This window comes from Coturnix japonica, chromosome 18, assembly GCF_054131305.1.
Source record: "Coturnix japonica strain WE chromosome 18, WE-NBRP24, whole genome shotgun sequence".
Lineage (NCBI taxonomy): Eukaryota > Metazoa > Chordata > Aves > Galliformes > Phasianidae > Coturnix > Coturnix japonica.
Window position 1 is genome coordinate 6,372,441 of NC_140680.1, and position 23,554 is coordinate 6,395,994.

Here is a 23,554-nt window from a genome sequence, read left to right on the forward strand (position 1 = left end):
TGTTACTTTTTTCCTGCCTACACAGTGAAGAACAATCCTCTACACATAGCCAGATGCCATAACATTTAAATGCACTGAAAAGCTGATTTTGATCTATCTGCCAGGGGAGTTGTCTTTGCCATCCATTTCACCTCTAAAAATGCCCAGAGCATTTAATCCTTACTTAAGAGAAATGTTAATGTGGAAGGACTCTTTAATCAATGATTGCTTTATACTAAAAATATTCACTATCAGGCAACTGATAGCTCTGCTCCTCCCCTAACCTCATTGGTACGGACCTCAACTCTGAATAAATACTCAAACATTTCTGGCTATGAATGGAGCATTTCTTTTCCATTACTCTTGTTGGTTCCATTTCTCTGTTTCTCCTCCTCAGAAGCATCAAATGGGCTTTGAACTTCATTGCCCACACCTACGTTTGACATGACTGTTAAAATGCTGAGATAGGCAGGATGTTGGTTATACTGGGCCTGTTTGCTAGGACCCTTCTCTAGGGATGAGAAACACAGCAAGTCACTGACCTGGAGACACAGCCAAGAAACCTAGAGATCACTGCACATCAGCTGCAAAAGAAGGGTATGAACAGTACATTGGACTAACCTGAATCTACTTCAGTCACTGGTCTGTTTTAGGTAAAGGGTACAACAGTATATATCATGATGACGTTTGCATCAGACAAAAAACAAATCAAAACAAGAAATAAACAGGAAAAAGAGGAAATAATGCTATTAAAAATAAAAACTAGGAATTCCAATAACACAAGTAAAAAAATAAAAATCTTAGAGCCGTACACTGTACTCCTGAAGGACAATATGCTGGAGTTTTGTGCAATTTGTTCCTTCTTTGCAATGCTGAAAATATCATGTCTCCTAACAGCCCACATGAGCAGTATCGCAGTGTGCAATAAAAATATATCAAGGAAATTGTACTTTTCCGTCTTCTGCTCATATTATTAATTATCTTAGAAAAGCTGAAGAGAAAATTACCACAGTGTGAGTTTGTTCCGAAGGCTATTTACCATCAGAGTACAAATAAAACAGTAACTTATGTTACTGTTCTCGGCCTGTTTCCAGGAATTTCAATTGGGTATTGTATATTTTCGTGTCTTACTCGAATTTGAAGTATTACCCACTAGAAGGGTTGTAGGACATTAGCAGCATATATCAATTAGGTTTTACTTTACACAACAATCATTTGTTCAGAGCTGTGAAACCAAGCAGCACGCAGCAGCTTTGTCACTCTGCACAGTAACGATTCAGCAGCTCAGAGCACAAAGTGAGAAGTGGTGTCCTAATTCAAACTGCAGAGGACTTGGGTAGTGCTCCACTGCATCATTCATGATTAGCTAACAAAAGAACACCTTACGACACCAAAACATTAGCTGAAGGTCTCTGAGGACCTTCAAATCCATCAAGCCTGAGGATGGATGCAGTTTGACGCTATTGACTTTACGAGATCTCCACTGGTCTTAATCAAGCAAAGTGAATTTTGGAACAGCTTTAGGTTTCAAAGTAAATACATACATGGGAATATGTTTAATCATGCATAGTGCCTACCCAATTTACTGTAATAACTCCTGTAAGTGGTTAGGAACCTTTCCCAAAAATCCATCTAAAGCCAGATTTCATTGACTGGGAAAACTATTGTGCACCTTAAGGACACAGGTCTGCCTTTCTCATCAGTGCTCCACACAGAAAGCTGAAGATGTTTTAGTGCATTTTCCAGTGCCTACCTGCTTTTCATTCTGTACCAAACAACTTACTGAATTTTCTTATTTCCTATGAGGGAATGGAATCACGTAGTTCAAGTTACGACCCAGCAGCGATAGCCCTGTGAAACATACCTATAACAGACCTGTATGTCTGTTTTCTAGTCACAGGACTACAAAAATAGGAGCGACACTGACAAGAGCCAACTTCATTCTTTTTCATTTGTTGTTACTTGTTCACATTTGACTGACATCTTTCCTCACATTTTATAACATCTCCATCTAAAGCACTAAAATACAGCAATAAAATAATTAAAGCTTAGGGTTGTATTTTATGCAAACAACTTTTAAAGAGCATTCCATTTAATCTCAATTCAGTCCAAGAAATCAGATCCTCTGTGCACATCCTGCTAGAATATTTCAAAAATTCAGTGCTTTATATCTTCAGCTTTTTTATAAGCTGAAAACTTAACATCTGAAACTTAAAACTTCCCATGCTCTAATAAGAATTTCAAGGTAACCAGAAATATAAATACTGGTGGTGTAAGACTCAAATAACAAATGCTCTGTGCACAGCACATTGTGAGATTAAAAGGAAAAGGGAAACCATCAGGTTTAATAAGGACCACCTCAATTTCATTTTAGTAAAATTTTTTGAAGCTGAGAAGTATTAAAAATTTCAGGAGTCAATTCAGTATTCTATGTGTGATCAAGTCTTATGATACAAGATATGAACTATTATTTGAAATTAACGATGAATTCAGTCAATTTTAATTCACCTTTTTCTTCAGCACATAAACAAACAAAGCAATTATAAAATTATTTAACAGAGGATTTCAGTGAGAAATCGCAGAACTGATGATCTCTGCAGGCCTCTGTGCATTTGAATTAAGGAGAGCTGCAACTCCAAACTGATTGCTCATCAGCATAGATTTTCCTAGGGTTCTTATTTCCCCTTCAGCCTTCTAGCGACACATACAATAGTATAACAGCATATATCTTCTCTTGGCTTCTGGCTCATAACCATCTCTATAGAGAAGTAATTCAGAAGTAATGCAGAGCTACTGAAACAAGATTAATATTTTCTTTAGCATAGCAATCACCTGGTATTTCCTTTAGGCAAACATTGCTCTCATAACCTTCACAAAGTGACCTTGACTCTCACAAGCCATCCTCTAAATATGGAAGGTTTTCTTCATTCTAAATCCATATTTCTGACATTGGAAAGAAAGCCAAACATGCACAGGATGCAATGATCAGCTACATGATAAACCATCAACTAATAATGATCCAAGAGAGGTGGTAACAAAACATAATTTCATCCCTAGGATCCAAATGAGCCAACAAACTGATGCACCAGATCTAAAAACTTGTATCACTATTCTTTCCTTCCTCCAGACTCAGCTATCTACTAACTGTGCTGCAACCTCTATTTCATATTCCTAACAAACTCTTAGGCAGTGATTTTCTGCCTTAAGTCTAAGACATTTTTCTTATTTTTTGAAAGAGGAAGGAGCATATTATCCTTATTTTCCCTGCATTGTTAGTGGTGTACTCAAATACAGACCTATGTGTCAGAAATACAATTATCAGGATCTGTTAAAATGTGAACATATTTTGCTCTCTCCTTTCAGCTGCTAATAAAGACCCACGGCTGCTTGCTTTCAGTAATAATTTTCTTGTTCAAAAACAAGTACTCCTGTAATTTAAAAATAAAAGAAAATAGGGAACAGAGAGAGACATGCAACTGCTTCTTCTATAACTGCCCCATTTTAGGCATACTGTCTTCTGTCATTAAACTACATGCCATAACGCCAATTCTTTTATTAATTTCAGTGAGAAAGAATCTGCAGACCAGCAAAGGTACATTTTGCTTTGCTTCATTAAATGGAAAATAAAGAAGTCAGATTAGTTAATATTTAAAATGTGCTGAAAAGTTGATGGCAACATGCTACATAAGGATTGGAGTTCTTCTTCCTGATATTCCCAGCGGTTAAAACAAAAAGTCAGTTCTCTCATCTGTACTAATGTCTCTTTGGCTTTAGGAGAATCAGCATCTTGTGTGACATTTAGTTTTGTTGTGTCTGTGCATGCTGAACTTACAAAAATAACTCCAGTGCTATTCTTGAGGGACTCACTCCACAAACAGCGCAGCAATCAGTTTGATTCCTAACAGTTGGAAAATCACAGTATTTGAAGTGGTGCTGCTTTTATGACCAATAAATCACTGCATAGTAGGGCAACATGCTATCCCCAAATTGTTCATTTTTACTGTTTAGGTCTTTTGGATAATTGTCCTCTTAGCACTGTTTCCAATCTAAAATCAGAGCCTAATACTATCTTTCAGTACAAAATAGTTTACTTTTTAATAAACAACACTGGTTTTTAATCAAGATTACAACATTATATTGATTTCTTATGTAACACACCAATTACCAATACTAGTCCTCTCCATAACAGGGACTGCATCTTGAAGCACTTCAGTTCAGATGTTCAGTTCTCTGAGAAACTGTCTGGAGGCAAATTAAAACACGCATTGTCTGGATGCACTGTGAATCTTACTCATCACTCGTGAATAACTAAATTCTTTCAGCATCTACCTAAAAAGATCTCATCTGCATAGTTAATTGGAATGAAGGCTTTAGTCTTTACTTCATGTAGGTTTTGGTAAAAACATATTAAATTGTTAAATTGTGTCCATAATTTTCAATTAGACGAAAGATTAACTATCAGGTTATGTGGCTCTCAGCCTACACCAGTCACCCAAAAACACAGAGGAAGAAATACTTAAACCTTTCCCTGCAGCTATTTTGCATGGCATCTTTAAAACATTTTGAAAGCTTGTCACAGTCTATTGATACTGAGTTGATCCACCTACTCTGCACCGGACTGTTAAAAACTGAATAGCAACTAAAAATACAATGGGACTAGGAAAAGCAGTTTGACATTGATTGGCCGCTTTTCCAAATTATGGCTTCCTATTTGAAAAACGCAGCCCTTTAAGGGCATCCTCTAACAGATAAAATATTAATTAGCTGGGTAGTACTTAGATGCCATTATGCAAACAATGTTCGAGAGAATGAAGAACCTGCTTTACACTTGAATGTCTGCAATTTTTTGTTGGCTCCCAATAACCAGGGACAACACAAGAATGAATTGTATGTGTTAGATACTGGTCATGGGTCATGCAGTGGGTGGGTTATAGTAAGGCAAAAGCTAAAGCACCTTTAGAGTCTTTTTAAGAATTAGAGGGAGAAAAGCCAACAGATATAAATCCACATACATTTTACTAGGGATAACACCACAATCCATGTCACACTGAAGTATTTGTGAAATAAAAGATGCTGTGTAACTGTTTATGAGAAGTACCTGCTTGGACTGGATCACTGAAATCTACTATGTGGCAGCCATTGCTATGGATAAGCTCTAGGATCTGAAAGACTTTAAGGAAATAGTTGGAAAAAGGATCCTTTCTGCTCTAATCCTGTTATTGACTGAAGGGAGAACCTGGATAAATATAGTAACTTTAATTTATCGTGTTCCACTACTCCTGGGGTTTTAGTAACATGGTGTTGAACTGCTGCTAGAATAGGGACTAATTAGTCACCAGTGTTGCTTTGTCTCTGTCACAGTGTGGATGTGTTTTGAATACAACTGACAGAAGAGTATCGACAGTTATATGTCAGTCAATACTGCATCACTGAAAACACTACAGTAATACGTGTTAGAAATTGTATAAACCCAAAGTCATTATTACAATTCAATGGCAGCTAGAACTCAAATAACAATGATTTAAGCACTACCCCAACTATTCCCATTCTCAACATCCAGGTGTGAACAGTGACCACCAACCTCAGACTCCAACACTTTCTACAATGCTTAAGCTTGGATCACACTCCTACAGTTTAGTTACACACACAACTGCTTTTTCTCTGGGAAGTGAAATACACTGCATGACACGATCATTTCTTTTTGACATAAAACACTGCTTCTGTTTATACAACTCAAAAAGATGTATCTAAAATGCAGACTGAGGCTACTTGAAGGAAATACTTCCAGAAGATGAGCTTATCCTAGTAACGATTTCATAAGCAGGTCAGAATAGTGATAGAGAGAAAGAATGAGAGAAAAGCGCGGACTACCTTTGTCAGAACTTTGCTCTCTATGAATGGTTCAGGACACAGATCGCCTCACAGCCAGCACTGTGAACAAGTCCCCCGTGCAGTTCTTAAGATCATTTTAATTCTTTTCTAAGTAAATGCTCTTATTGAAAGCACTGCAAGAACGATGTATTGATATTCAACATCAGTTTCCACTTTATCCTCAATGAGTTATACTGCACAAAACACAGCTGATGATATTTTAAAGAAAAAGCTTTCAATAGCTCATTTTTTTTCCCCAAAGCCCTGAACAGATCACACAGCAAAATCCTGGACTGACACTTCACAGATGCTTTTTCCATCCTGACACCAGTATTTTTAATACAATATTAAACTAAAATTATGAACTGGAGAAATCCAATAGCATCAGATTGCTTAGGAAGACAAACTTCTCCTGGCATCCTCCTGTAAGTACAGTGCTCAGGTAGGAATCAGAAACAAAATTCTCAAGAAGCTGAAAAAGTAAAAGCCTACGTCTGAATGGTTATTCCATAGAGGTTGCAGAAGGCAGATGAAACACATTTGTCCTTAGCTGCATCTTTGAGTATAAAAAATTATATGAAACTGATACAAAAAAATACAATAATTATATCTTGAGGATGTACAATCAAGAATAAGCATCATTATGGAAACAATATCTTTAATAGGAACACTAACAGCAGGCCTCAAAAGAACGGACAGATATTGTTCTCTTTCATATTTGTTTCTTAATAAATATTATACCTGCATATACGCATCCATATTTCTCAAGATCTGGCACTACTATTCTATCTCTATCTCACTGACCTCTCACAAGCATTCCTGTGTCTTTGTTGTTTTGTATCCAGCAATACCATGTTATTCACTCACTTGCTGAAGCTGTGCTTGACACCGCAGGGTACAAAATAACACAGAAAACATTATCTTTGGAACAAGAAAAGATTGCCTGATGCTGTGAATACGTCTATGAACAGCAAAATCAGCTCTGCCCTTTGAAAAGTTAGATCAGCAGCTTGATTGATTGCCCTCCCTACCTTTTTGTAGTCTTTTAAGAGTTCAAGTATTGGCCAGAAAATCAGTATAGCTCATGTAGAAGCCTCTCCAAAAGGAGAAAGAAAAGTGATTTCAGTTTGGAAAACTATTCACCGAGATCTGCTGGGTGCATCTTTGAAGTACCAGACAAAATGCAGGAAGCCTTGCTGAAAACACACTCATTACAGTTTTTGGGCTAGAAAAGGGGAGAAGTAAGGTCATGTTCTGCATATATCCTATATAAAGGGAAAGAAAAAAGCTGCTCAAATGTTCTGTCACTGCACTGTGGCATATTTCAATCATTTATAGGAAGCTCTCAGCAAAGAATGCTAACAGAAAACTTCTTCCTGGTGAATAATTTTGTCTCCTGGTCAAAAAAAGATCCCTACTTGCCCAGTGTAAATCCTGCAAATGAAAATGAATTTGGTTTCTAAACTCTTTAAAAGTCAAACTGCTCTCACTGTATGCAAATCTCCACATAGCTGATTATATGTATCTGGAAGGAAATAGTCTATCGCCCCTGGCTACGAAAAAGTAAGAGGATACACATGGTAGTTCTGGATATTTTAGTGCTACATAAATTGCTGAAAAAGTTCACTTATACCTGATGGACAAAAGTAGCAAAGTACAGTTAAGTTCCTGGGATAGGACTTCAGAAAGTTACAGATCAGAAAGGAAAATATGATAAGCTCTCAAATAAGAGATGTTATTTACTGAGCATGTAATTTGGGGGCTACCATTGAGAGATATTATTAACAAGTTTTGGAGGTGAGATAAAAGATGGCATTTACAAAAACAACAATAGCAAGTGCATTTGGGAATTACAGAAAGCACCACCCTTCCCAGGAACAAATCTTTAACTGATTATTTATAGGACACCTGCACCTTTACTGAAGCACAGTGATGCTGGACTGCAATACCACCTAACTCTTCTATTCACTTTGTAAGGTAACATGGTATGATGTGACATAGGTGAACATGATTCTCTAAATATCACCTCTGACCTACAAGTCTATGTAGGACTATGTTATATGCATTGATGGTCATAAATGGATCAGGAGCATCAGCTAGAGCTACAGCTGTGAAATGAGTTAGCAGTAGTAAAATATATCTTTGTCACTGTAAGATTGAGTCTCTCTGCTGTAACCTCTTTCTGAAGTGGATACTTCCTTTGTAGAAACTAGGTGTAAAGGTCTGTCCAAAGATTTTAAAAGAATAACAATATTATATACCACCATGAAACCTAAGTAGAAAGTACCATTTTCAAGTCAATGGACAAAATTGTCACTTAATTAGTGGAACATCCCCCTCTCCCATTGAGTCTACCTATACTTGCATGCTAAATTTAAATGTAAATTATGTGTGGAGAACAACAGAAATCATTGAGGATATCTGAGATTAACTCATACAGTATCTGTGACTGTTCTGTTTTGCTGAAGAGATGTATGGGAGGAATGAATCCTATGATACTCCAAATGAAACCCTGACTGCAAAGATACGGTTATTAAGAAACCAGGTGAAAAGACAACAGGAAGACTGTACTGCACAGATGATGAACCTGAATTCACATACACAGAAACAGTCATTGCCCCTATCTTTTCTGGTCATGGCATCATATATATTACCAACACATTTTTGTATCATCCACCATGAAAGGTGGTCATGACCCAAACTTGTTATCCATTTTTCAAATAAAGTGAGAAAAAACTGTGCTCCTCACTCTATGGAGCATGCAAACTAAATCTCTCTTGTCTTTGTTATAGCTTTTTATGCTTTGATAAGGTATAAAGTGGTATAGATAAATTTTAAGTCAGAACTGCACTGAAGTCTAATATATCTAGCTCCTAAATTGCTCTTTGTCAGATCCGATGGCTTTCTACTGCCTCCTCCCACACACTTTCCATCTCTTCTGAAAATTACTTCATCTTTGAATCATTACCGTTATAATTACTAGAAAATTCAGGAGAAGAAAAAATCTTTGACACAAAGAGTATTATCACGGAACAAAAATATCCTGCTGTAACCAAAGATAACGCTCCATTATTAATTTCCCTATCGATTATTGACTTCATGATAAGGTAGAAGTCTAAACGCTTTCACCTTATATTTGGTATTCCTCTGTGCCTCCAAAAAAAATGTAAACATGTCTAAAAGCTAGAAAAACACCTGGGGAAACGTTATTTCTTTGCCTTTACAAAACAGACAAGGGATGCTGTCCATCCAGTAATCAGTTGGGTGAGTCTTGGTAATCCAAAGGAATGGGATTTTAAGTATTTGCCCACTTGAGGTAAATTCTCTCATTGCTTGGGAGTTTTAGAATGTCTCACTGTACAGACTGTCAGCCTACTATTCTGCAAATACAGAACACAAACAGCAGCCACCTTGGCTGGATAAATGACTGAAATCTAATTTTACAAGTTCTTAGAGCGGACCTGTACTATCCAGTATCCTTTACTCCAATCTTCCCTCAACTTCCTGTCTGAAAGCAGGAGCACTCACTTTGCACCTACTGCAAAAGAGAGAGAGGCTTTGGGAATATGGCAGGCTGCCACGATAAAATCTCCTCTATCGACTTCCAATGAGAGAGTTCACCTTGTAAGATAAAACATGTTTGCAGTCTTTTAAATTTTACTTAAAAATAATTAGGATGAAATCCCAGTTTCTCTGGTCTCACAGTAAGATCTTTACAAATCACTTAATGGCAGCTGTATTTCAGGCTGCAGGATATGAAATACAGATAGAATTACACTTTAAAAATGGTATTTTTTGCCTGTTTCTTAAGATCTCCTTACATATCACACTGTTCTCCGTCTACAGTTCTGACAGTTTACATAGAGAATACCCTCACAGTAGATTAAAAACAATAGTTTTACACATTCAAGTATTATTTTCAGTGAAAGTAACAGAACAGTTTCATAACAGCATGCTTTAGCAACAAGCAGATGCTTCAAGGAAAAGATAAATCCTTCATCTTAACATTCTGGCATGAAATTGGTTCAAGATTTAACAACTGCTGTTCTTAGTCTTTTGCTTTGTTATTGGTTTTCCAATAATCTTTTCCTCATCTAGATTACCTCTATTATTTAGTTATAACTTCCTCCATAATTGCAATCACTGAATAGTAATCACTTAATAAAGATATCCTGACAGGTCTATTTTTGCCCTGGGAAAAGATTCATTTTCTTTATCATCACTCCAGTAAGCCATTTTTCTTCCTACCTGAAGTAGCCAAGTGAAATGTAGTGTCTAGAGTACAGTTCTGCTCTGCTGCAGCCAGCACTTCAGTAAGACCAGGCACCATCCCTTTCATTTTCATATTATTTGGATACAGATTCTTCAAAATCTCTGTGACATGGAATTTGTGCTTACTGATTTTTATATGTAACTCCACTGATACACATAGGTGAAGGCTGCCTTGCACAGCTTGTTACCATTGAGCTCACAGGGGCATTCCTGGAGACTCTGCAGAGTTTTTTTTTCTTCCTATAACACAGCTAATGCAGAGACAAACCACATTCTTGTTTAAAGCTCGCAACAGGGTAATATGAGCTTAGATACTCAATGCTGAAAAGCCAAAGTGTACACATTTAGCCCACTGTCTTCAAAGGACTGACTGTAAATTAGATAGAACAAAATAACCTGATAAACCTGGATACCTGCAGGTTGCTATGATGATTTATTTTCCACTGTGATGGGAATATAGAACGAGAAACTGCTAAAGAAAGACAAAGAGAATAAAACACAGCTTGGTTTACATATAGAAACCTCTCTTCCCTCACAAAGTACATATCCTAAGGAGACTTGGCTTAAGCCACTAAAATCAAAGCAAGCTTATCTCCTGGCTTGAAAGGATTTCAGATTGGGTCTAGCAATAAGTGGACATTCACAGCAAATAAAGGATTCCTACAGGAATCCCAGTTTTCTCCTGTGTTGGGAGTGAGTATTGTGAAGACAGAACACAGCTATTAAAAAACTGAAACTGTGTAGAGGGAGGAGAAAGATTCAACCTTTGCTCATATGCCTTCTGAGGATGACCTGGCCTTGCTTCCTCTTTGGACAGACAGACTTGCGGGGCTTGCAAGGGACCTTCTGTACAGGACTAAGGGAATTGCTCTGAATTAAAAAACCAACAAAAGTACACATCAAATTAACATTCTTGAATACAATGGCCTAATGCAGATGTTCCCTAGCTAGTAATAATTCTGATCTCAACCTTCCAATTGAAAGCTGAACCCATAAAGGGAGTGCACTAAGTTAGAATGATTTCCTGTAAAATTTAAGTACGTTTTAGCTCTTCATACAAATGTTTAAAGGTACACCGAGCAACTCAAACTTGGTTCCAAGCACCCATCTATTCTCTAAGGACCAACTGTCCAGTAGTAACTCCAAGTGTTTTCTGCACAAGCACCGACAAAGCTCAGTTTTATCACCCTGACCCTCTGCGAGCCTCTGTGGTAAAAGCAAACCAGAGAAAATAAACTGATGGGATAAAGCTGTGATGCTTCTCTGAGTTGACTTCCACCCCTGGCATCATGCTTTGTTGCTTTTGTCAATGGTCTGACAGTCAGGGAATGTCTCATTAATACAGCCTCGTCACAACAACATCTATCCATCCACATACAGCACACAGCTTATGACTGCACAAATTTAAATGTATGATAACTGGACAAGCAAACCTATTTTATTTTATTTATTTATTTTTTCCCCTAAGTCTAATCTGTACTGCAGGCAGATCCACACTGAATTTAAAAGACATTTTTCTAATGCATACCAAACAAAACCAGCTTACGCTTATTGACTTGAATCACTTCAGCAGTATTGGCCTTTCTCTCGAAAGAAGAATAATAGGGAAAATATTTCACAGCTCTGAGAATTAAACAAAAAATCTCACTTCAGGATTCACTTGTCCAGCTTGTAATTTCCAGAGTTCTCTTATGATATCGGTACAAGACATCTTTTTGTGTGCACAGTAATGAAGACTTGAAATACACTAATTATCTCTAAACAGGCATGATTCTAAAAGATCATAAAGCAAAAAAGAAAAAAACAAACACAATTGGGCAAAGAAGCAACTTTTAGAATAAGCAATTATTACACAACTTAATGCAGAAATATTTATAAAGTAGGCATTTTGTAACGATCTGGTAAGTACTCAATATTAAAACAAAACGCCTGGATTCATCTAGCAGAGAGATGCTGACACGATGGAAGTCAGAAAGCAGTTGTGAATAAACACTCTGCATCTTTGCTGGTGACAAAGTGTTCCATCACAAAAGCTTTGACTTTAATCACACTGGCGTAGTGGATGGAAGCATGCAGCACCACAGTGTCAGAGGATGTGCCCTAAAATACCATTTTTTTTCTTCCCAATAAGCATATTTTTTTATGTTCCAACTCATGTATGCATCTGAAATGGTTTATGTATTCAAGGAGAAATCAGAGGGGAATGAAAAAGAAAAACAGCTTGAGGGATGCAATAATCTCACCATACTTTTAATTAAAGAAATAGCAATTCACTTGTAATAGGACTGTCCCATTAGGGTCCCTTATTGCCATGAAAATCTCAATTGACCTACTCTTTTTCCCTGGTAAATTCATCACTTCAAGATCTTGGTTCTTGACTCACCGGCTTTTTACTTAAGGTACACCTCACCGTCCTCTATCATTTTTTTGATAGAAGAAAATAAACTTGCCAGCTTGCATTTGGAAGTTATTGCTCTATACAATTTTGCTCAAACAAGATTTGACCACTTAGATTTTCCCATTTTCAACTACAATATGGGGAAATAACATTTTTTTCCTTCCTTCCCCACCCCCTCCCCAAGGAATTTGATAATACAGTCCAAATACCCAGCCTGATTGCTCATAGGGACAAAATAAAGAACATCATTTAGAAACAATTAATTCCTCTTCAAAAGAAGATTTCAAGTGCTGTAATTGAAGGGATAGCACATCATTGCTTTGTGTAAGTATAACCTTTTTGAACTTCCCAGGCTGACACATCACAGCTGAGAGGCAATCGTGTTAGTCACAGCACTCTGCATGATGCCAACACTGCGCTGAGCAACACGCTATTAGGAAAGGGTACAGCAGCATGCTGCACTACTGACAAGGCCCTCCCATGCTGTGATTGTCTATATGCAAACACCATGCCCACTGTCACAGCACAACACAGGGAAATGCTAGGGAGCTATTTCTGTAGCACCAGGAGCACTTATTCCTCCACCACTTGACCCCTGCTCTGTGTGGAGATGGTGGTGGTGTGTTTCAGATGTGATGTATAATAGCAGGAAAGCACTGATGCATCAGACCAGGAAATTAAAAAAGATGCCATTCACACAAAGGAATGTTTAGTTAAGTTTGAAAAGCTCAGCTCAAAGGACACCGTGACGGACCATTTGTTACATCTTTACTTACTAATGCTCGTTTGCTGCGGATTTTTTTCCCCACAAACCAGCTTGTTATTTATTTTCAATGATTCTAAGAGCTCATCTGCATTTTACCCAATGCATTTGGAGCCCAAGATAATATTGGATAGCGTTAGGGTCCTTAAAGGAACAGCCTATCACAGAACACCACAGTAACTATGTTTCTACGATTTATGAAAAGAAAGCAATATGTGCCTGTTTCGGTGCCTGTCGTTTGCCTACCAATGGTGCAGTGCTCCCCATTCCAGCCCTCTCTGCATTCACATTTCCCATCTTTACAAGTTCCGTGCTCTGTACAACGGGGATGACACACACGCTGGTCACACGCCACTCCTGTCCACCCTTCTTCACAGCGACATGCTCCACCAATGCACACCCCATGGGTGCCACAGTCTACAGAGCACACTTCTAGGAAAAAAAAAGAATACAGGTTATAGCTGGCTTATGTCAGAGGCAAACTAAGTCAGCAGTTGAGCAGAACAGGTGCCCTTATGCTGAAAGCAGGCCTGTTTGTGTGGGGATCAAAACCAGCATTAAGTATTTAGCTGTAAAGTCAAGCAAATCATTATAAAACTCGGCTACTGTATTCTGGACAGAACACTGCAGAGCTGTGTCCTCCATTCCAATGCAGAGGATTTCCTCAATGCCTTTCAGCATGGCAGAAGGGGGAACATAGATGTGCTTTACTCAAAACTGAACCTGCACTGATTTTAGCGCATTTGTTTGTTAAGAATGAGACTGAAACTCACCTAGGACACATTCAGCAGAGAATGGTGACAATTCAGGGTCACAGAAACTCTCGGAGTGACTGGAAAAGATACTGGCAAGTGACAGATTTGGAATCCTACTGCTAATAATGGTGAGACACTCAGTACCTTGCTCCTTGTAGAAAAGCAGAGGGTCTTTCGCCTCATGCATCATCAAAGAAATTGACAGTTTAAATTCTCATTCATGAATTTTGCTGGCTGCTGCTGATGCATGAAGCAGAAAAAACATATCTCGATACTCATTTCACTGGTGGGGTACTCTGAGTCATTAATTTTAAGAAATAGCTGAATAAATGTGAAAGCTGTAAATGTTATTTTGAGAGACAATTGCACCTCAAGAATCAGCTTACAATATAAATGCAAAATTCCAAGTATTTTTCCCCACAAATAGAACATTTGCTGTCATGTCAAAGCTGTTCTCTTTTTCCCCTTAGCTCCTCCTGTTAGAATAAACACTTTTACAATATTCAGTCAATTGCAGCATTGAAGAGAATGAATTTTTCAGCATTTGCTTCTGTTCTTGCTTTTTAGAGTGTCTTTTGCCCTAAAACTGATTGTTTAAATATTTTGTGTACAACTGAAAAATACCCCATATTTAGGGGACTTTTCTGCTTTGTGAGATTTTTCATAGATGGGTAGCATTGCAATGTGCCATAAAGCAAGCACCAAAAATAGAGTATTTTCAAATATTATGGACATATCTGTGAATCTCTGCAATGGAAGTTTTCAGTCAAAGTCAGGAAAGAGATATGAAGCAATTAGGTAACTTTCTCAGTTCAGAAGAAAGTCAGTATCTGAAGGAAATATGGGCTTCTAACCCACACCCCCACCCCGAGCTGTCAGTCCCAAATTAGGGATGTCACATAAAATAATCTATAATGTATGCATGCTTATTTCCAACACAGTCCAGAACAGGACCAGGCCTGTTCCTAAGACAATTTTGTAAATTATTTGCATTTCAAATTTGCCTCCGATATTAACATTTTGCCAGAATAGGAACACCAACGCAAAATCACAAGGAATGGTTTTCTTACCAACGGAGCAGTCAGGACCCATCCAGTTGGGATCGCAGCTACACAGACCAGTGTCAGACAGGTATGTGCCATGCCCACTGCACTGGTCAGGGCACTGGGCTCTGGGAAGCTCACAGTTTATTCCACCCCATCCTGGGCTGCAGAGACATTCTCCATTCACACAAACTCCGTGATTGGAGCACGTTGGATCTAAGCAATCAACTAAACAAGAAAACAAAAAGAATGCACACAAAGGTCAGTTCCCACAATATAATGTATAGAAAAAAAAAACAAAAAAACCAAAGTGGATGGATACTTTGAAGTTCTTAACACAGTGGCAAAATAAAACAAATTGTGATTCCTCAAGTCCTGTAAGTACCTGCCCTGAGAACAGAAAAGTGTGAAGCAATCTGTGTTTTTCATTAGGTCCATCTGAAATAGGGAGTGACTGAAAAATGAACACTTACTGTACAAACTCTGCGGAGAAACAGCACAAAGGCTCAAAATTAAAAGCTACATACACACAGTGAGAGTTCCATACATAAGCCTTAACCCTAACATTACTTCTTAAATGGACTTTGGTTCTGATGAATTAAACAGCATTCTGAGAAATAAAATAAAATAAGCAAACAAAATGCAATATTTTCATCAATGCTTCTATTACTGCCATCCAAATGCTGGATGCCTGTGAGGACAATACTGTGATATCTCATTTAGGTACCCAGAAGTCAAATTATCTGTGCCTTTCAGCTTCTTTTAGACTCATACACCAGGAACTCCATTCCAACCCCATCAGGGCAGTGAGACTGACAAGACCCAGTTATTTCAACCTACGTTCTAACCAGCAGACAAATCTTTAAGAAATAAAGAAACACACATGTAGATACAGATTTCATCTCTTCTCCATCTGGAAACAACAGAAGAAGAAAGCGAAAACTGTTATGATGGACAGGCATCCATAAAATGTCTTTCGCCATTTCAGCCCTGATAAATAAAAGGAGTGTTACAAGCTCTCTTTCAAATAAACTCTATCAGTAACATTACACTTTTCCAAATTTCCATCTCATACCATGGATTTGTGTAAGTAAGTGTACTATGCCCTCCTGCAAGCTGCAGCAGTGAGGCTCTACCAGCTGCCTTTTGCTGGGGAATTGAGGGCCAAGGTCAAACTTATGCCCTAAATAAAATGAATTCACCTCATGACTAGTATATATCAGCTCACAGGAGAAGAACCAAGAATGATTGGCATTCGCTCTTGGAGCTCTAGGAAAATCTCAGTTTATAATGAAAGTGATTTATCTCTCATCTTTTCCAAATTGATCCTTCTAAATTAAGGCAGAGACATTTTCACTCTAACTTATGTGAACAATACTTGATCTTTTAAATCTCAACTTTTCTATAAGCAGACATGTCAAATTGTTTTATGAAGTTACAGAACATTTAAAGTAAGTATATAGATTAGATACAACTCAGGATTGAAGCAGGCACATTTAGATACACAATGATGTGAGTTATCAGAATAACTCATGTTAGATTTTAATTCAGATTACCGTCGCACAGAAAATACCGTAACATTTCTTACAAGATTTTCACAGTAACAATGACCCCAGAGCAGTGGGTCTGCTCTGCTAAAATTTAGGATTCAATTAATTGGATATGAAAATATTATTGTGCAATCAAGTATAAACATAAACAATGATTGTTCAGGAAAAAAAAAGTCAGAAGAACAAGATAAATTACAAAATGTTCTAAAAGTATCCAGAATGCTTTGCCTGTGCTGTTAGCATGCCTTGACAGTGAACAAAGCCAGAAACTCCACCAAATAGACCTATCATGTCACCTCTGTTGAATTTGGCAGACAAAAGAATCTTGTCCAACAAATAAAGAAACAGAAAAAATTAGGTCAATTTTCCTTATGGGTGAAGGTTATGTTTGTCCCTACATACACATATATTTTTAATGGTGATATTTTAATGGGAAATTTAAACGGATAATGTGCATAGCTTTCTCTTGTGAGTTGCAGCACAGCTGGGAACTTGAGGAAATACTGACGAGTACTAATGTTTGCCCCCTTTTAGAAATGTACCACCTTCCTTCTCAACTATTAATGAAAGCAACACGGAACAAAAACTGATCCTTCTACATAAATGCACTATCTTTCCTCTTTGTGAAATTACTGTACGCTTTTAGCTGAGTTTTATTAACACAGAATAAGCCTACCAGTTCCCCCAAATCCCAGCTACTTGTTTTACAGGAGAACAACTAATGTGATCCCTTTTTGTCCATTGTTCTGGACAAACAGGCTTTATAGCTGTTTTTTTCTATCATACATTTAACTCATAGCTTTCAAAGTTTATATCAAGGAGAGCTTTTACTTCGAACTCAAATCTCATTCTATTTTAAAACACGCTCTCAGGGCTATCATCTTGGGTCAGATCCTCAGCTGCCAAAATGAGTACAACATGCTTATCTGCAATAGAACTGCACTGGGTAATTCTGCACAGGTTCTGTCCCCAGCTCTTTAAGAGAGTTTACAATGGACTTAATAAGGAATTATAAACGGAGATTCTTTGGTGTTTAAACAAAGGACAACACACTTTAGCAAGCCAGTCTGTTAGACTTAGAACTCGTAGTCTCTTGGCAGCTCAGATCATTAGAGCTCATTTAGTATTGGGCCCTCTGTAGATTTGATAAAAAGGGTACTGAAAGCAATTTATATCCCTAAGGACAAAAAAGGAGGTCAAGGAGTTTTATGAACAATATGTACCATAAACCCCCAAAGAGCCATGAATTACACTTATGAAGTTAAATGTCATTGAAAAATGACTCGACCATGAAAGTGACAAGAAAAACACCGTTAACCTAATTTGTCAATTTGACTCGTCTCCCCACAAACCAGATTGAATGAAACCTGGCAAATATGCCCCTTCGTTTTGTGTGCAAATTTGTTAATAGAACAACAGTGTTTATGCTGCAAAAATTGTGCATCAAAAATATTGATTTCAGTGCCACTTTCATTTCAGGTAAATTGTTTGAACAGTAAAGACAACGATGAATATCAGAAATAAAAAGTGAACTGGAAGAAGAAAAATGCTGACCCATTTGTTCTAATTCAGGATCCCCACTGGAAAATGGAGAATGAACCAACCTTAACTATTCTTTTTGAAAACTCAAATCAGTAGAGATTTCATATTGTAATATAGTACAGATATATGTATTTGTATCGTTCTACCACTAATTCAAGAAGAAAGTTTAAACATGAGCAGATGATTACTTGCAACTGGAGAGACTTCATATCTGATCATTTTCCCTGAGATCATGAATTAATAGGAGAAATATGTAAGGAAGTAATGGTATTTTACAGAAGAAATATGCTGGTTGTTCTTTATACATTTGTAAATTAATTTATTGAGTTATTTATTGCTCAATGATGTATGCAAAAGGTTATTCTAACCTTTTCTATCATGTTATCGGCACCTTCCAAGTTTGCAGTTAATACCTTTTTGCCTTTGTAATCCATTTATCTGTTGGAATCCTTATCCTTTCAAGCACTGGTGATTAAATAATCTATATCCTTTCCCCTCACATATTAATGTATCTCCCCAGCACTGCTGACTGAAAATTTCATAGCGTTTCCAGCTCTGAAAGGTGTTAACATTAACTCCTTTGCAGCAATACATGCATTAGATTGTTCTAAAAACTTATCTGGAATTGCTGATGTATTTGTTTCACCCACTTCAAACATTCACAGTAGGATAAGCTGAATTAAGCACTACAAAAACCTATTTCTCTTACAGGAGTGTTAGGGGATTTGATATGTCTAGCCCAAATACAGAACAAGCATTCTACACAATTGAATGTAAAGAGAGCACCTGCAAATTAAAATAGAAATGGGTCAGGAACTGCTTACGAGTTAAAATTTACAGAATTAAATGAAAGAAAGATCAATTTAGGCCATCTACCACAGTCTCTCTAATAATATTAACTCTAACATAACAATGAAGAACATGATGAGATTCATATAACTTAATTAGACTGAGCAAACAATTGCAGTTTGTGCCAGAGAGGTTCTGAATTCCTGGGGAATAGCCTGGATGTCACAGTATGTGCTACATGGTCTTTTCTATGCCCAGTGTCCATGAGAGCACCGCATACATCAGGGCATTACAGACAACCTTTGAGTTCCTCCCAGAACTGCACACTCAGGGTGAACAGCAAACTATCAAATCTAGCAGTCAAAAGGACATTACAGAATTTTCTGGATGTTGCATAAACTGTAAGAAAAAGAAACAGAAAATCTACTGATTTCAGTTGAGTTCTGAAGCAGAGCTTTAATGGCTACAGCGTTGTGAAAAATTTCTAGAAAGAGATGACAACAATGAACTGAAGAAATTACTGCAGTTTTAGCAGTGCCACTAGTGAGAATCCCAGCTTATTTTTGCTCTTAGCAAAGTAACTTCACGCAGACTAATGCACAGTGCTGTCCTAGAGATGATGACTGCAGTCCACATCCAAAGAAGTCTCTTAGTGGTTCAGGTCCCTATAGCTTTCTTCCTTATTCTTTCTTTCTTTTATATTTTTTAATGTGATAAATAGGTGTTTGCTGCAGGGTAAGGTAAAAATTGATACATATGTAGTGTACAGGTCTGCATTCCATCCAGAATACTCCTTGGAGGCCCTTCCAGCCTAAACCCATGCAGCTCCAGTTCTTTCACCTTTGTCTTCAAACCGCTCCTCCTTTTGGAGGATTAATGAACTCTGAGAAGTCGTCATAAAATTGCTTGAGATATTACTCTCTGAGGATGTGCCAAGGTATGCAGAACTGTCTATCCAGCAGTCCTCTGGAGAGTTAAATTCCCTTCTAAAATGATAGCAATACATTTTAAAAAGAACTGAAGTCTCACTTATGCAGTGCATTCCAACGGCACTCGCTGTGAATAAAACCAACACCAAGCTCAATCTATGACTGTATTTTCAATGGGTCATTTTGTTACATTTGCTCACCCTGCATACACAAAGAACTGGACACTACCAACATGAAAAGCTTTTCTGCACTTCAAAGATAGTTGCTGTTTGCGCGTGCCAGCTACCTTTCTTTAGTCCCATGAGATTGCAGTTAATAGGAGTAATTTGTGCTGGATGACGTCTGTATGCAACATGGACACCCAAGTCTTCCCAATCCGTCACATCAACTTCTGTCTTAAAAGCAATTTATCTCTTTGCTTTGTGTGGAGCTGCAGTTATGCAATTTTCCCTACTACTACTCATTTTTACTCTGCATTTCAAATCTAAATTGTTCAATAAATATAATCCATAAGAAGAGATTTATCTTCTATCCTCAGCAAGGGAATTATTCAGGTTTACTTGTGGCAGACATTCTTAGCACTGCATAATAGTGTATATAAAAATCAGAACTTTAATTTAAGCTTTCATAGATCCATACAACTGTGATGAACTACATTCTTCCCTCTCTTTCACAATATCTGCTACAGTAGTTTTACATTTAGAATGCTATTGCCCTTTCCTTTCTTTTCTAAGCACTCCAAGACCAGAAAAAAATCTCACAACACAGAAAGAAAATGTGCCACGATATTACCTTCTTCACAGTTTTCTCCTTTATAGCCAATGGAACAGACACAGTTCCCTTCGATGCAGGAACCATGACCTCCACACGAGGGATCAATACACTGGCTGATGGGTACATCACATTCCGGACCTTTCCAGCCACTGTAGCATAAGCAGGTTCCTTTGGAGTACTGACCATTGCCACTGCACAGCACTGGGCAGGCAGCTGGAAAATGGAACAAAAATAAAAACAGCACATGAGGTCAGAAAAGTATTCCCATAAAAGTGCATTAAAAATCCACTACTAAATATTTACACATATACACAAGTATCTTAATTAGCTGGAAGAACCTAAGCCAATTTGTAGTACTTCAGCTCTTTGCAAAGAAACTATTTGAGTACTTTTCAAGAAAGCATGCAGATGTTGGGCATTCTGAGAGTACAAATACTACTCTTTACAGTCTATCAATGATGTCTGGGCTAACTACTGAGGCAATGCAAGCAGACCTGATTCTGACATTATTCCACCTGGTTCCACTAGGTAACATTCAGTTTTCACAGAGAGCAGAACACAATCCTCAAAACACATTAGTTTATAGCATCTTTCTTCTTTCACAACATTTCTTAATTCAGTGTTCCCAAGTTTTTACGACCCCATGTCTTGTTTTTTTCCACATAAGGATCTTGAACACAGAAATAACACAAGCTTTCATTTTATGTACAACAAATGCACGCCTAATATAACTGCCTAATCGTTTCCCATATCTCAGAGTGTATTATCAAGAAACCACCATTAACTTCTATCCCTTCCTGTAGTATTATTAAAGGGATACAAATTTCTGAGCAAATATTAAGGATTCGTTATGCAAATGAAGTGAAACCTAGGAATAGTAATGTTGGCCAGCAGATCTTGGATACCAGATGTTGGGCAGATGCAGAACAGTGGGAAGAAATAAGTAGTTTATTAAAACCAGTAATAAATAAATGTTACGCTAAGGCATTTTTACACACCTATACACTGATAACTTTCATGCAAACATGGCAGTCTGTGAACTTACATGCCTGCTAAACACAGCATATGGTCACCAGCCAACGGAATATAAAAAAACAACAAAGGGGTGAAGGAAAACAGAACTAATGAAGTGTATCTTTGATACGAGGTACACTTTTACACTCTTCTTTGATAAAGTTTGATAAAGTCTAAAAAGCATTTCCCCATCTTTTCACCTTTCAAAGCAATTAGAAACTAATGGCTACTTCTACAGTACCAAAAATATACACCAAAGCTACTACTAATCATTAAAAGGTCTTACTGTCCCTCTTGCTTCTATTATCCTGTTAACCTGAATGATCAAGAAGAACCAAGTAATTGATTTACTACAAAGAAACACGTAATTGTCCCGATGTATGACTTCTCCACTTTTCAGCAACCCTCATTAATCTGAGCTGTCCACAGATCTGCTGCAAATACACATTTGAGAAGGGATTATTTTCAAGAATTTTCTTGTTTAAAACAGAAAAAAAAATATAAATTAGGCAAACAGTTATTCAGATTTGTAACCTTGGGTTTTACCTAAAATGTGGAGTGCTGAGAATTTCATTTAGGACTACAACTTGATTGGCCATACGTCACTATTATAGCACTTTTTTTATCTATTTTTTTTTTTTTTTCTTCCAAGAAAGTAACAATGAAATCAATATGTTCAGGTTGGATGTTTTGCTCTCCTTTCACCATCTTAGTGCCATGTGATCAATCCTTTGGTAGAAATAGCAACACCATTGCTACGAGTCTTTTTAATCTTGTTTAATTCTTTCTCCTTCACTCCAAAATTGAACACAATTAAGAATAAAATGTAATTTTCAGTAGCAGTTTTAAGATTTCAAATGTGATATTTGTCTATAAATGCCTTACTGTGTTATATAAAAAAGTTTATTCTACATTTTCTGCTTCTGTTTTTTGCAGTTGGTTTCTGAATCATGCCTACTGAACCATCTGGATTAAACAGCAACTCAGACAAGCATCCATCACGTTCACAATGCACTCTGAGTCATTCTGACTTAATGTTTTTTTGCATGTCACCATGAAACATCCTTCCACAACATATAACACATTTAACCAGTAGCACTATGGATGCCATTCCACTTACTGTTCCTTCTGTCTTCAAGCATTACATCAGGGATTCCATCTTAGCTCCTCAGCACGCGATACTCTTGCAATACCTGGAGCAATCATACCAAGTGCCAAGTCTGCGATGCCACCTTCCATACCCTGACACAATGTAGGGTCTCATCCTAACAGAAAACCTCTTGGTGAAAGCCACACCTTTGAGCTCCTGTACATGGTGGTTAAACTTGCAGCCCTACTGTTCAAATTCATTACAGAATGAAGCATTTCTGCTAGATGTCTATATGCTTACAAGCCATTGAAGAGATTTGATGTTATTAATGGTTGCTCAGTGTAGCTTCTCCAGCTACACTGGGACTTGACAGCCCATCCTGCTTTTGTCTATCAGACTCAACAATAGAAAAGATGTTCTGCAAACCTCTTCTCCTAAAGGCAAAATTCAAATAAAGGCAATAAGCCCACCTGAGCAAGTTGCCTGCAAGAGGAACCAAGAAGAAACAAATATCCATCATCAGAAATCAATCAATCAAACAAACAAACAACCACCAAGCAGCCTAGATGGGATCCATCTAGACCTAGCTATACAGTAACATGCCAGCCATCCGCTGTAAGACTGCTTCTTTCCCTACCTTGTGCCTAAATCTAAGTAATCATTTGTTTACTGTGGTCCAGTCAGAGAAGCATATATCTGTTTTCTGGAATGTGCAAATGGGAAGGGCATTTTCATCTCCCATTTTTGATCCAAAATTGTGGGGTTCAACTTCTGTGACACCAGAG

The 23,554-nt window shown here is 37.5% G+C and overlaps 1 protein-coding gene across 36 annotated transcripts in view; it reads right to left on the reverse strand.

The window, feature by feature from the left end:
• TENM2 (teneurin transmembrane protein 2) overlaps positions 1 to 23,554 on the reverse strand; it is a 1,410,959-nt gene that overhangs the window by 56,416 nt on the left and 1,330,989 nt on the right. For 25 of the 36 annotated variants that reach the window (XM_085518796.1, XM_015875933.3, XM_015875927.3 and 22 more), the window contains 3 exons: positions 20,684 to 20,878; positions 15,109 to 15,309; positions 13,503 to 13,715 (listed from right to left, as the gene is read on the reverse strand). In XM_085518796.1, the coding sequence (XP_085374922.1) occupies positions 13,503 to 13,715; positions 15,109 to 15,309; positions 20,684 to 20,878 (609 nt within the window). The remainder of the gene's footprint in view (positions 1 to 13,502; positions 13,716 to 15,108; positions 15,310 to 20,683; positions 20,879 to 23,554) is intronic. The other 11 variants (XM_085518810.1, XM_085518804.1, XM_085518803.1 and 8 more) reach the window with 1 other exon arrangement.